This window comes from Mus pahari, chromosome 15, assembly GCF_900095145.1.
Source record: "Mus pahari chromosome 15, PAHARI_EIJ_v1.1, whole genome shotgun sequence".
NCBI lineage: Eukaryota > Metazoa > Chordata > Mammalia > Rodentia > Muridae > Mus > Mus pahari.
Window position 1 is genome coordinate 71,172,423 of NC_034604.1, and position 12,288 is coordinate 71,184,710.

General features: G+C 46.2%; 1 protein-coding gene across 1 annotated transcript in view; it reads right to left on the reverse strand.

Annotated features, from left to right (window-relative positions):
- Positions 1–12,288, reverse strand: part of Slc14a2 (solute carrier family 14 member 2) — a 438,498-nt gene that overhangs the window by 14,992 nt on the left and 411,218 nt on the right. Inside the window, exon 13 of the mRNA XM_021214198.1 lies at positions 1,211–1,336. Coding sequence (XP_021069857.1) covers positions 1,211–1,336 — 126 coding nt within the window. The remainder of the gene's footprint in view (positions 1–1,210; positions 1,337–12,288) is intronic.

The following is a 12,288-nucleotide window of genomic DNA, read 5'->3' on the forward strand; positions in this document are numbered from 1 at the left end:
AAAAGGATTTTATGGTGGGGGGGGGTTTACCACAACATAAGGAGATGTATTAAAGAGTCACAGAATCAGGAAGGCCGAGCACCACTGATTTAGGGAGATGGATAAAGTTTGGAAGCTTTGGAAAAAGGAAACAGAGAGGCTGCCTCAGAACTTGAGGCTTGTATGTGTGGCCTCCCTTCTGAGCCACCCACTGTCCCTCTGCTTCTGTGTGGTGCAGGCTGCCAGGCTTCAGCCTTCCCCAGGGACTCCTCTATCCCAGACCCCTTTGCATGGGCTGCACTCCCCACCTCCCAGCCCCTCTCCCTCCCCCCCACCTCTCTCAAAGACCTGCACTGCCTTCTTTACCTGCAAGTTTTCCCCATAACTGCTCTATTGGGTATGAATGAATAAGACTGGACAAACCAAAGCAAGACCAACAGGCACCAAGGCAGCTTCCTGGGTGTGTGTGTGATCTCTCACAGTGCCCCGCACAACCAGCTGGTCAGCTGTGTGACTGTGCCACTCTGGGGGCTGTGGAGGAACCACGCTCTGTCCTATCTGATTAGAGGCTTCTCCATTCTTCAGCTGGCTGGACTATCTCTCCAGGATCCTTGATATTGGCTAGACTCTGTCCCTGGTTTCTAGGTTCGAGTATCTGGTACCCTCCTCTGCTAAACCTTGGCTGCCTTCTTGGATCCCCTTCTCTCTCACCATCCCCTTCTGCTTTGGCCCTCTGGCCACTGTCACTGTCACAGTGAGAACTTTTCTTCAGTCTTCTGAGCAGGTAGATTTTTGGTAGTTTGTTTTGGGAGGGATTCCTCCTGGCTGTCCTCCTGCCTCAGCCTCCTGAATGCAGAGATTAGAGGCAGATGCACCACGTGTGCCGTGACCAGGGTTTTATAAACTGGTGGCAAATTTGAATCTCATGAAGAGCTCTAAAAGATCTGGCTGCTGTCCCAGGCTGTATTCCTGAGAGGTTCAATTTGAATCTTTGTGAAAGGGTTGCAGGTAATCCCAGAGCCAAGCTGAGACCTCTCCCTGGCCCCACAGAAGCCTGACGCTTGTTCTGGATTACTTCCCCAACAGCTGGGTGTGTCCAGATACAGGAGACCCTTGGCTTTGGCCAGTGGTCACATGTTTAAAGGAGCGCTGTGTAGTGGGTGCTGCCATTGCACAGTAGGTACCTCTGTCGTCTGCTGGGGCCTGCGTGGGAGGAAGAGGATGTACGAACCTTTGCTCCTCCTTCGGATGGATGACCACTCGATGTGGAACACGCTCCTACGCCTGGGGAGCACGGTCTCAGAGCTCTCCTCTGCCTTCCACTGGCCCGCTCCGTGTGACTGCTCTCCACTGCTACCTAGCCAGGGGCAAGAAGAGGCAAGTCAGTATGGTACCTGGTTCCCGTCTGCAAGCGGCAAGCTTTGGAGCCAAGAAGAAGCAACACCTAGAAGCAGAAGAGGAGGGAGAGGGGCAGCTCCATTCTGGAGAGGTAACTGCGTTAGTCTTTGTACGGAATGCCCAGGGGCCCTGTTCTTCCCTTCACAATCCACTTCCTTCCACACAGAAACCCAAGTTATATCTGGCTCAAGAGATGGATTAAGCAGGCTTAGACCCATTTCTCCACAGTCAAGGAGATAAGGCAGCCTCTGGGCTGACTGGCCAGTCACGATGGTTCAGTCAGCTACTCGGACCTCGCTGTGACAGAGTTCCAAAGCTGGCTGCATATTAAACAAATGTCTGACAAATGTCTGGTCCTCACCCCAGACCAGTTAAAGAGGTTAAAGAAAAAACTTGAGAAGAATTCATGATATAGATTCTTTTAGAAATTCATAGTTTCAGGTAGAACCAGAGTCGGAATTTCAACAGGACCTCCTTCTTGAGTTGCCTGCATACTAACGACTTGCAAGTCCCATTATAGGAGGGGCCAAATGTCTGGAAGGCATTACTGGCTACGAGGGGACCTTTCCTGTACCACACCGTCTTCAGTTGCCATGTTATGGGGAGAATGCTCTTGCATTATGAACAAGACTTCTCATGGTGCAGCTCGAGGACAGACAGGACTGAATCACCTGGGCTGCGTATGAAAGCACAGGTCCCTAGGCCCACCCAAGGTCTGTTAGTAGGAAGCTTTGGTAGCCCCAGGGCACACAGATTAGGCATGCTTTGTTTGGGTTCTGGGACAGCCAGAGCGGGGCTGGTGCACTGGCTGGCTGTAAAAGTAGAATGTCCACACTATAACATCAGTATACCTCATCCTACTTAGAATTCTCTCAAAATGAAAAGGGTGAGCATTGTTACCACAAAAAAAAAAAAAAAAAAAAAAAAAAAAAAAAAAAAAAAAACCTGGAAATCAAGGCTTATGGCGAGTTCTGTAGCATCTTACAAAGTGAACTACCGGCCTTTTGGTTTCCAATCCTTTTCTCTGTCTTTTCTACTTACTATGTGTTGTGTGAACCTGTTTCACGGATTCCACAAGAGAGCTTGCTAGAAACACAGAACTTCAGGTGTCATCTCAAACCTGCTAGCTTAAAAAAAATCTGCATTTTAACAAGTTCCTCTGTTAATTTCCATGAACATTAAACTTTAAAAATACAGATTTAAGGCGGGCGGTGGTGGCGCACGCCTTTAATCCCAGCACTTGGGAGGCAGAGGCAGGCAGATTTCTGAGTTCGAGGCCAGCCTGGTCTACAGAGTTCCAGGACAGCCAGGGCTACACAGAGAGACCCTGTCTTGAAAAACAAAACAAAACAAATCAAATCCAAAACACAAAAAAAGAAAAAAAATACAGATTTAGATTATACCACTGCTCACGCAGAGGCAATGTTAGCAAAGCTCAGACCGAACAGGAGCTGTGGGGTGTGGGAGCAAAGAACATCTTGTCAATTGGCCTTCATATCAAAAGAGAACATACAGCAGTGACTCCCTCTAGCTCAGATGGAGGAGCAGCCAGTGAGCTAGTGTCCATGACACAGCATTGTTGGTCCCTAACTCTCAAGGTTGAGAAGTGCCCATTAGTTCTGCCCCACAGACATTCCTGGTATGTTAGCTTGCCCTGGGACATCTCTGAAGATACATGGTATGAGACCAGAGGGGTATGTCTTTTCTCACCTTGACAAAGCAAGGTGTATCTATCCACAGTGCACATTTATCCAGCTGGAAGAGTACCCACTGTTGTCAGAGCTGCTTCTCCTTCCTCTTAGAGCAGAACTGGTACCGCAGTCCTTCCCTTAGCCAAGGTTTATATTGACCTCTGCATCATAAACTCAGAACTGGATGAGAACGTCGAGATCATGCCATCTCTCTTGTCTAAAGGGATCAACTCACCAAGACTGCTCATGGACCACAGAAAAGCCAGGGACTATATCAACCTTCATGACTCCTAATTCACTGTCTCCATCCCCCCAACCCCCATTGCACTGTATTGAATAGCACAAGCCTACTTGGTACAAGAAAAGGGCCTTCCCTTTAGCTTAGCCTTCATCCTGGATATCAGAGCTCACAATAAATGCCGTGAACTAGCCTGTGCTATTTTTTCGTATGCACAAAGATGGTGCATAAGCCAAAGGAACATTTGTCTAGAACAAGCAATATGAACAGGAATGTTTTTGTTAAGATGCTCGTTTTGTTTGGTGGCTAAACAGCCAGAAGAATGGAGGAAGACCTTGATACAGGTTTTGGGTTGAGTAGCTGAGGGATGCCTGATAAGAATGGGGTCTTTCATCAGGCAGAGCCCAGGATGACCTGGCTCAGAGACAGGAAAGTGAGTGAGTCAGGTTACTATGTGTAATAGAGTTGATGGCCTGATCACAACAAAAGTAACAAGTACGGCTCACATAGGCTACGGCAGGACCACCCTGTGGTCCACAGCCCTTAGCTGTGACAGCCAAGAGTCGAGAGGTGGAAAGAGTTGCTACAGAGTAACAAATGCCTTTCACATAGGACCACCCTGTAGTCCACAGCTCCTAGCTGTGACAGCCAAGAGTTGAGAGGTGGAAAGAGATGCTTCAACAAAGACTGAATAGGAAGCAACCAACTCCCAAAGGCTTGAAAACAGAGCAACACTGAGAGCCAACTACTCCTGGAGCCCAGGAAGCATTTTCAGAATCCTCTGAGCAGATGAAGGGAGCACCAAGAGCAGCACGTACATCATTATTGTAGAAATGGGACATACCATTCGAGTAGCAGAGAAGAAGGGGCAGAAGCACGGTCTGGAATATAGGGGCCATTACTTTCTGCTTGGCATTTTGCAGATCATGTACCCTCATTGACACTTTCCTTAATGGCAGGATGTAATTCTTCCAGAAAGGAATCTACAGCCCCTGGAGGGCTGCCCTTCTCAACCTTACCTGTAAATGATGACAGATACTTTCAGTCTATCTCCTGCTTCTTTGCGATACTATAACAAAGCCAGACAGCGGCTTATGAAACACTTGGGAAGAAATTGCAGCTGTTCACACAGCAGACGCATCCGCAGGGAGGACACTTCTCTCTAAGGGCACGGGGCTCTTCTGCTCCAGGTAGGAGACTTCATTCTCCTTGGGGAACAACTGTGGTTTTGCACCTACCTACACAGACGCTTGCCTAGCTGTGCCTTAATCACATGTTCTTGACTGGTGAGGAACTTGATTGCCTCCAGCGCCTCCTGCATCAACCACACATCTGATAGATCGATGGTAGGCACTCAGAATGCTGTTGAATAAGTTAATGAGGGATGACTTTCCTATGCATTTTAATTTCTGAATGACATAAAGATACAATGGCTGTACCAGGGTATGTAATATTTGTGTGTATGTGTGTGTGTGTTTGTTTATGTGTAGGTATACATGCATATGTATATGTGCATATGTGCGTGCGTGTGTGTGTGTGTGTGTGTGTGTATGCATGTGTGTGCTTGTGTGCATGTGTGTCTGTGTGCGTGCACATGCATCTGTGTGTAGAGACCAGGGGTTGACATTGAATTTCTTCCCCATTACTTTTCAACACAGTTTTTGAGACGGGGTATCTTTTGAACCTGTAGCTTGCCAATTTGACTGGACTGGCTGATCAGAGAGTCCAAGAGACTCTCAGTCCACAGCCCCCTGGGATTATAGGAGTCTGCCATTATATCTGCTTCCTTTAACACAAGTGCTGAGGACCAAGCTCAGGTCCTTCAGCTGGCACGACAAGCATTGTCCTGAGCCAGGCCATCTCCACAGCCCATAAATCGCTTAAAAAGTGATGTGTCTTCTGTTGAATGTTGACAAAGGTTATAGCTGAGCTATGTGAGGTTTAGATATTACAGGGTATAGGTGATCATTTTCATAATTATCTGGACCACACAGTGGTTTACAGATGGTTGTATCACTGTTTGGCCATGGCTGACCAACCTGCGAGGAACCCAGAAGTCCTACAGAAGTGGCCGAAGAACTCAATAAGAGAAGGAAAAGAGGCCACTGAAGGCGGACCTCTGACAGGATGTGATTGGACCAGTAGATGTGATGATCTAGATCGATGCTATCTGATCACGAAGCCCAGGTTGCTAGGAGATGAGACCTCACCTGCTGTAACTTAACAGTGAATTTTATTCAGTAAGTGTCTCCATCCCTGTCGCCTGGCCTTCCCCTTCCTCTCCCCCCAACGTCATGGTGTAGTAAACAGGGACTGAGCCCAGGGACTCAGACAACCATGTCCCTGTTTGTGTAGAGGCACACCGGTATTGCCCCATCTGCCCAGCCTCGAATGTTATGTGACATGTACCAGGAAGCTCCGTCCTTGGTAACCCGTGTGTCACTGCCAGCAGGCCAGTAACTCCGGGGTATGCAGCCTGAGCTAAGAGCTGCTGCTTCCCCCTCCACTAACCGGCTTTATTAAACATTCCAACGCACACATGTTCATTCAAGGGTCATTTAGGACCATTCCGGGGACACGGTCCATACCCTCAAGGATAGTTACTAACGATTTCATGTTTTAGAAGGCAAAACTTTAGTGCCACCTTCTTCCCAGTGTCTTAGAAGGAAAACAGTTTGGAGCTCCCATTATTTGTCCAGAAGCACTCTTTCTGGGGCAGCAGTGACCTAGAGTTCTCATGCCTCTAAAGACATCAAACGAGCAGCAGTAACAAAGATTTCGTAGACGAGCTTGGCTGTGAAGTAAAACTTTTAGCTTATCACAATTTCTTGGAGGGATCCAAAACCCCTCTTAAAAAAAAAATCTCAAGCTAAACTTGATTTTTTTTTTTCAAAGAGGAAAGCTCATCTAGTGTGTCTTTTAAAAAGTCAGCTCACAGCGGCTCAGGCCTGTAAAATCAGCCTGTGGCAGCCTTGCCTGTGTCTCTCCACAGGCTGCCCTCCTCAGCTTTGAGCCAGTTTTCCTTTCTCCTGGAGGTGGATCGATGCTGCCTATTGATACCCACGATGTCTATTGTGCGGAGCCTCTGAACCCGCCAACGTGAACCACTTGTCATTTCCCCCAGCTCCCGGACTCTCACGCTCTTATGACATGCCCCAGTGCACTACGGGAAGTTCTCTAGACAGAATGCCAGAATGGCTGTTTCTGTGGTACTATATCACAAACGGTGTGTGTTTGTCTATGTACTACCTGTTACGGCTTGGTTATAATTTGGACAGATGTTTTGTGTTGGGGCTTTGTGGTATGACTTTTCATTGCTAGACATCATTTTCTTTTCTTTTTTGTTTCTAAAGATTTATTTATTATTATAATTAAGTACACTGTAGCTGTCTCCAGACACACCAGAAGGGGGTGTCAGATATCATTACAGGTGGTTGTGAGCCACTGTGTGGTTGCTGGGACTTGAACTCAGAACCTTCGGTAGAGCAGTCAGTGCTCTTACCTGCTGAGCCATCTCGCCAGTCCCTAGACACCGTTTTCTGTCCCTGTCTCTGTGTCCCTGTCTCTCTCTATCTCTCTGTGGTGGGCAGGGAAGGCTTCGGAGTGCTAAGTGAGATGATTTTTTTTTCTTTTCTTTTTAGATTTATTTCTTTGTATAGCAGATGCTTGCTACCTTTGTGTCTGTGTGCCGTGCAGGTCAGGAGAGGGCGGTACATAACCTGGAGCTGGAGTTATGGGCAGATGCGGACCACCTCACATGATTCCAGGGAACCAAACTCAGGTCCTCTGGGAGAGTAGAAGCACGCCTGTTGTTGACCCATCTTATCTTTAAACATTGTATCACATGGCCATGGGAGGTCGTTTTCATGCATAGAACATGCTTTGAATATATTCTCTTCCCCATAACCCATGACCCTTTCCCTTCCTGTCTCAACCTCCCAAAACTCATTTGGGTTTTCTACATGGCTTCATTTTTATTTTCATATCATCTGTACATATATGATTTTTGTTGATCTATAAAGTCTAGGAACAAATGAGAGAGTGTGCAATATTTGTCTTTCTGAACTGATGTAATTTTCTTAGTATGATTATATGTAGTTGCATTTATTTTCCTGTAAGCATATATATACATGTATATATATATACATGTATATATATATATGTATATATATATATATATATATATATATATATATATATATATATATATGTGTGTGTGTGTGTGCGTGCGCGTGAGTGTGTGTGCACACATTTTATTTTTGCTCTGTCAGTTCCACTGTGCTTCAGAATGTGATGGCCCACATTAGCTATTCTAAAGCCCATTTCTCTTATAACCGTTCCTTCCATTTTCTCAAGAACACACCTTCCTAAATCTTCCTGATATTTCTGGACTGGGCAGTGGGCTGAGAGACAGACTGAATAAAGAGGATTTGGTTCACGAGAGTACTTTATTATAGGGGGCTCCAGCTTTTTAATACATCAACCAATGGTCCATTCTTGAAGAATGTGGGGCATGGTTCTTTGTAACCTCGAGATAAGCGAGCCTCCTATTAATAGCTGCTGCTTTTAGTGGGGTCTCTCTTTTTCCGTTCATACAGCTCATTAGTTAGTCAATGGACTCACCTAAATTTTGATTTCTTTTGATCCTTTTGTCTCGTGCCTTGAGGAATATATTAGTAAGTATGAATGAGCTGATATCTCATTTAAACTCATGAAATCTTACGACAATCTTGTAAATGAGATTAGCGAGTTAAAGGCCAGCTATAACTTAGGTAATTCTTGGTTCATTTTCCTTCAGAATGACATTGTACTGTCGTCCCATCCACTCGACTGAACTGTGTGTCAGCACTGCCAGTCTTCCTGAGTTCCATCTGTCTTTTTCCCAGTCCCTTCTATATTCCAACTTTAAAACTATATTTTAATTATCACTTAATATTCAATAATCTGCCTAGCTCCACAGAGCCTCAGCTCCTCTGCCTTGCTTCCTAGATATTCTATAATCGAGCAAGTGTCATTATCCAGCCTCATTATTTTTTTCTTTAATGCGCTCTCTGCCATGGCACACTAACTTGCTACTGCTTCACCCCCACGCCTAAGGTCTGTCCACCCCTCACTGTCTGGTTTGTACTCTACACCATCTGTGACACTTCCCTTGGCTTATTTGGTCACGTGAATCCATCCATTCTCTGGATCCTTATTGCATGCTCACAAAGTATTCTGACTTACAGTTTTTGGAGTTTAAGTTTTTGGTAGGGTTTTTAGTGTAGCTTAGGCTGGCCCTGAAGTGCTGCCTTAGCCTTCTGTGTCTTGAGATCATAAGCACCCCCAGCTCATAGTAGAATAGAAGTAGTTGTCATAGTTGCAACACATGTGAAATATATATGATAAATATTTTCCAACTCGATTAAACTACTAGGGTGATCAATTCTTCTATAACCAAGTGACCTTTGACTCTAGGTATTGGCAGAAAGAAACTGAGGCCCAGAGAGAAGGGTCTTACCTGGGCCACACAGGGGTCAGTTACGAAGCCAGGTACTGACTGCCATCTTGTTTTGAATTTTATTCCTGGAGTATAGGCGTTTATAGATAGCCGGAACTTTTCATATGAAATCAATGGGTGTGTGACTTTTAAATCAAAGCATAAATTATTTCATCTATCAAAAAGAATAACAAAAGGTTACAAAGATAAATATCCCCATTGGAAGCAAATTTTCCTGGGTCACTGTTGTAGGTCTTTCCCTTATGGCAATACTTCCATACTGCCTTTCCACCATCCTATTTAATGCTTTCCCCAATTATCTATGACACAGGTAGCTAACTGATTGTAGATGTCAACCAATAAGTTTAGATACAGCCTCAGGATCCTTAACATGATGACCCAAACATCTAACACCAATCAGCCAGACTTGGCCCTTGAGGGCAAAATTATTTTTCTTCCTACCATTATGGAAGGATGTGTGTTTTGTACACATTTGAGAGAAGGGGTATGAGGCAGAGGCCATGAGTAGATCGATATAGCTAAGCCTCGAAGGGTGTCTTTTCCCCAGTGTAGAGATAAAAAGTCCCTCCGAAAAGGGCAGAAAAAAAAATCCCAAGGCCTCCACTGTTGAATAAGATCTAGTCCACCTGGTGGACTTGTGATATTTTATATAAACGCTTACAACCTACCTCCTAACAACTGTTGGAGCTCCTTCATAAATGGCCAGTCTCAGGAAGGACAAATGAGATTATAAAATTTACTACTGAACAAGATAATGAGCTGCCCACCTCTTATCTACTCAGATAGAACTCAGGAGACAAATGACCCACAAGGAAAGGCCAAATCACTTCTCTTAACTGCTATTAAAGTGCCCCGCCGTCCCTCAGGGGAACGGTTCTGTCTGTTGGAGTTTGCCTGCCGTGTTCCTGTCTACCCTGTATGTTCTTTGCTAAACCTTTCTGACAGTTTGGTCTGGTGAACACTTTCACCCTTGAGCCCTGGGCTTCCCTTTCCTGCTAGGATACTTTGGTGGCTCAGCCAGGGAGCTCTTCCCTCATCTTCTTACGCTTCTCTTCTTCACTCGGAGGCTCAAGGTGGTTAGCAGAGTGTCCCATGGTCCCTGGAAATCTCTGGGGCTGTTCTTCAGTGAGACCAGAGGCTTCTGGGCTGAGATTTTACAAGGCTGTCACCCATTAAGGCATGAGCTAAGCGTTCATTTTAGTCAGTCTTCAAGGGTGAGGGGTTGCTTCTCTTCCTTTTCGGATTCCCCTCACTTCCAACACGTGATGTGGGGACAGTGGCAACTTGTTTGGTGAGGACACCTTTATTCCTCTCTCCTGTCGCTCTGTCTTGTGTCTGTCACTCACCACCACAGAGTCAGAGGAAGCAGCCATGTGTGGCCGATGACGGTGTTACACCTGCGGTCTTCCTTCCAAGTCAGACTTCCTGCTCTGAGAGGCCAGTGGGCAGCCAAGCTACTTACTAGCTCAGCCACTGGCTTGCTGTGCTGCTGCCAACAGCCATACCTCTGCTCAATAGCTGCTTCTAATGTCTCCTCTGACCTTTCCTCCTCGTTCTATTCCCTTTCCTTTCTACCCACAGCTTTCTCTAGTAGCACCCACGCAGATGCACCCACACTCCCTTTGCACAGGGAATTCAGAGAGCATTTAAAGGCAAGCCCTTCCCTAAGGAGAGCATCCTTCTCCATGGGGTGGCCGTTGGCAACTCTGGCACCTCTGACTTCGTAGTACCTTCTCCGTGTCAGACTTTCCCCAGATACAACCCAAGCTAGGATCGTTTAGCCAGGATCCCAAAGGCTCACTGTGGCCTCTGACAAACCTGGCGTCTACACCATCTATATCTATATCATCCTGACTGCATGATGCATGACAGATAAGGAAAGGTCCTGTGTCTTGTCTCTAGCAAGCATCTGAGCAGCTAAGGTTCGTACTTGTAAACAAATCCAGTCTGGTTGGACTCTGTTACTGTGCCTGACACAGAGTCCCACTGGTCTTATTGGGCCGCTGGTGTAGGGAATGAAAGAGAAGGACTGAATGAAACCTATAATTGCTTATCTATTGAAAAGGAGGAAAAAGATGTGTGTGTGTGTGTGTGTGTGTGTGTGTGTGTGTGTGTGTGTAGAGAGAGAGAGAGAGAGAGAGAGAGAGAGAGAGAGAGAGAGGTGTATGTATATGGGTGGGTTTGAATGTGTACTGTGAGTATGAGTGTGTGTGTGTGTGTGTGCCTATGTGTGTTGGGGAGGATACATGTGTGTATGTGTCCATCTATCACGTTCCACCTTATTCCCTTGAAACAGGGTCTCTCAGTGAACCTGGAGCTCACAATTTTTTTTGTAGGAGGTGCAGGTCGGCTGACTGGCAAGCTCTATCTTTGTTCCTGCCTCCCATCAAGTACTGGGTTACTTGCATGCACAACCATACTGGCCATTACATAGGCTCCGGGGCTCTGAACTCAGGTCCTCGTGCGTGCACAGCAAGTTCTCTTATGCCAGAGCCATATCGCCATCCTGGAAAGGACCATGGTTACAACTGTTAACTAAAAGCTCTGGGAAATAACAACAGGGGGTTCTGAGCACCCTGCTCTCTCTCCGTCTATAATGGCTGAAACTTGTGTGAAAGCAAAACAGTCTTAATCCCGAGAGTCCAGAGGGCCACGCTGTCCCGGCCGGAGCTTTATAATCTAAGTCTCTCCATGTGTGAGCGTAAAGCTTAAAACACTAAACCAGGGCCTGTAGACTCCATCCTCTAGTGATTAGACACACATGGACCTTAAGTTCTTTAATAACCAGGAGAAGACCTTTGACCAAAAGGGTCAAGCTAGAAAAAGAAGGGATAAGAGGCAGGTGCACATGATGGCGACAGCCACCTCCCTGCCCTGACCTAGGCTCAGGTCAAAAGACTCTCTCCTGCTCTTGTTGTAGCTAGCTAGGGCATTTCATCAGACAGTGCCTAGGGCTACCAAGATACAAGTCTCACCCAATCCACAAAGAGGCCTGTTGAATACAAGATCCTTTCTTCCCCTTGTGAGAGATCAAAGCCAAAGAAGAATAAACGTCCCCACTCTGTTCCTTGACTATGAGGAGCCCAACCTCTCTCAGTGCCTCAAAGGGGAGAATCACCCTCCCTTTGAGGAATATTCAGCTTTGAGGCTGTACAAGCTCCTGTCTCCTCTAGGTCTGTGGATGGTCCTTGAATCACCCTCTATGTGGCAGGGAGAAAAATCACATTCCTCTTTGATCCTGGGGCTAATTTTTCAGCCCTGACCATCTTCTCCAGTTTGACTTTCTACTCCTCCAGCCAGCTTGGTTTTCTATCTCCTTTAACCTGTATGGTAAACAAATATCTTCCACTCAGTCCTCATGATCCTCCCTGGTTGCCCCATCCCTTCCCCAGATAGAGCTATTGTCTACATCTTCGAGGCTCTTCTAAGTTTCTGAGATTGTAGATACTCTCTAGCCTTTCTACCTGTCCCTGACCCATGAT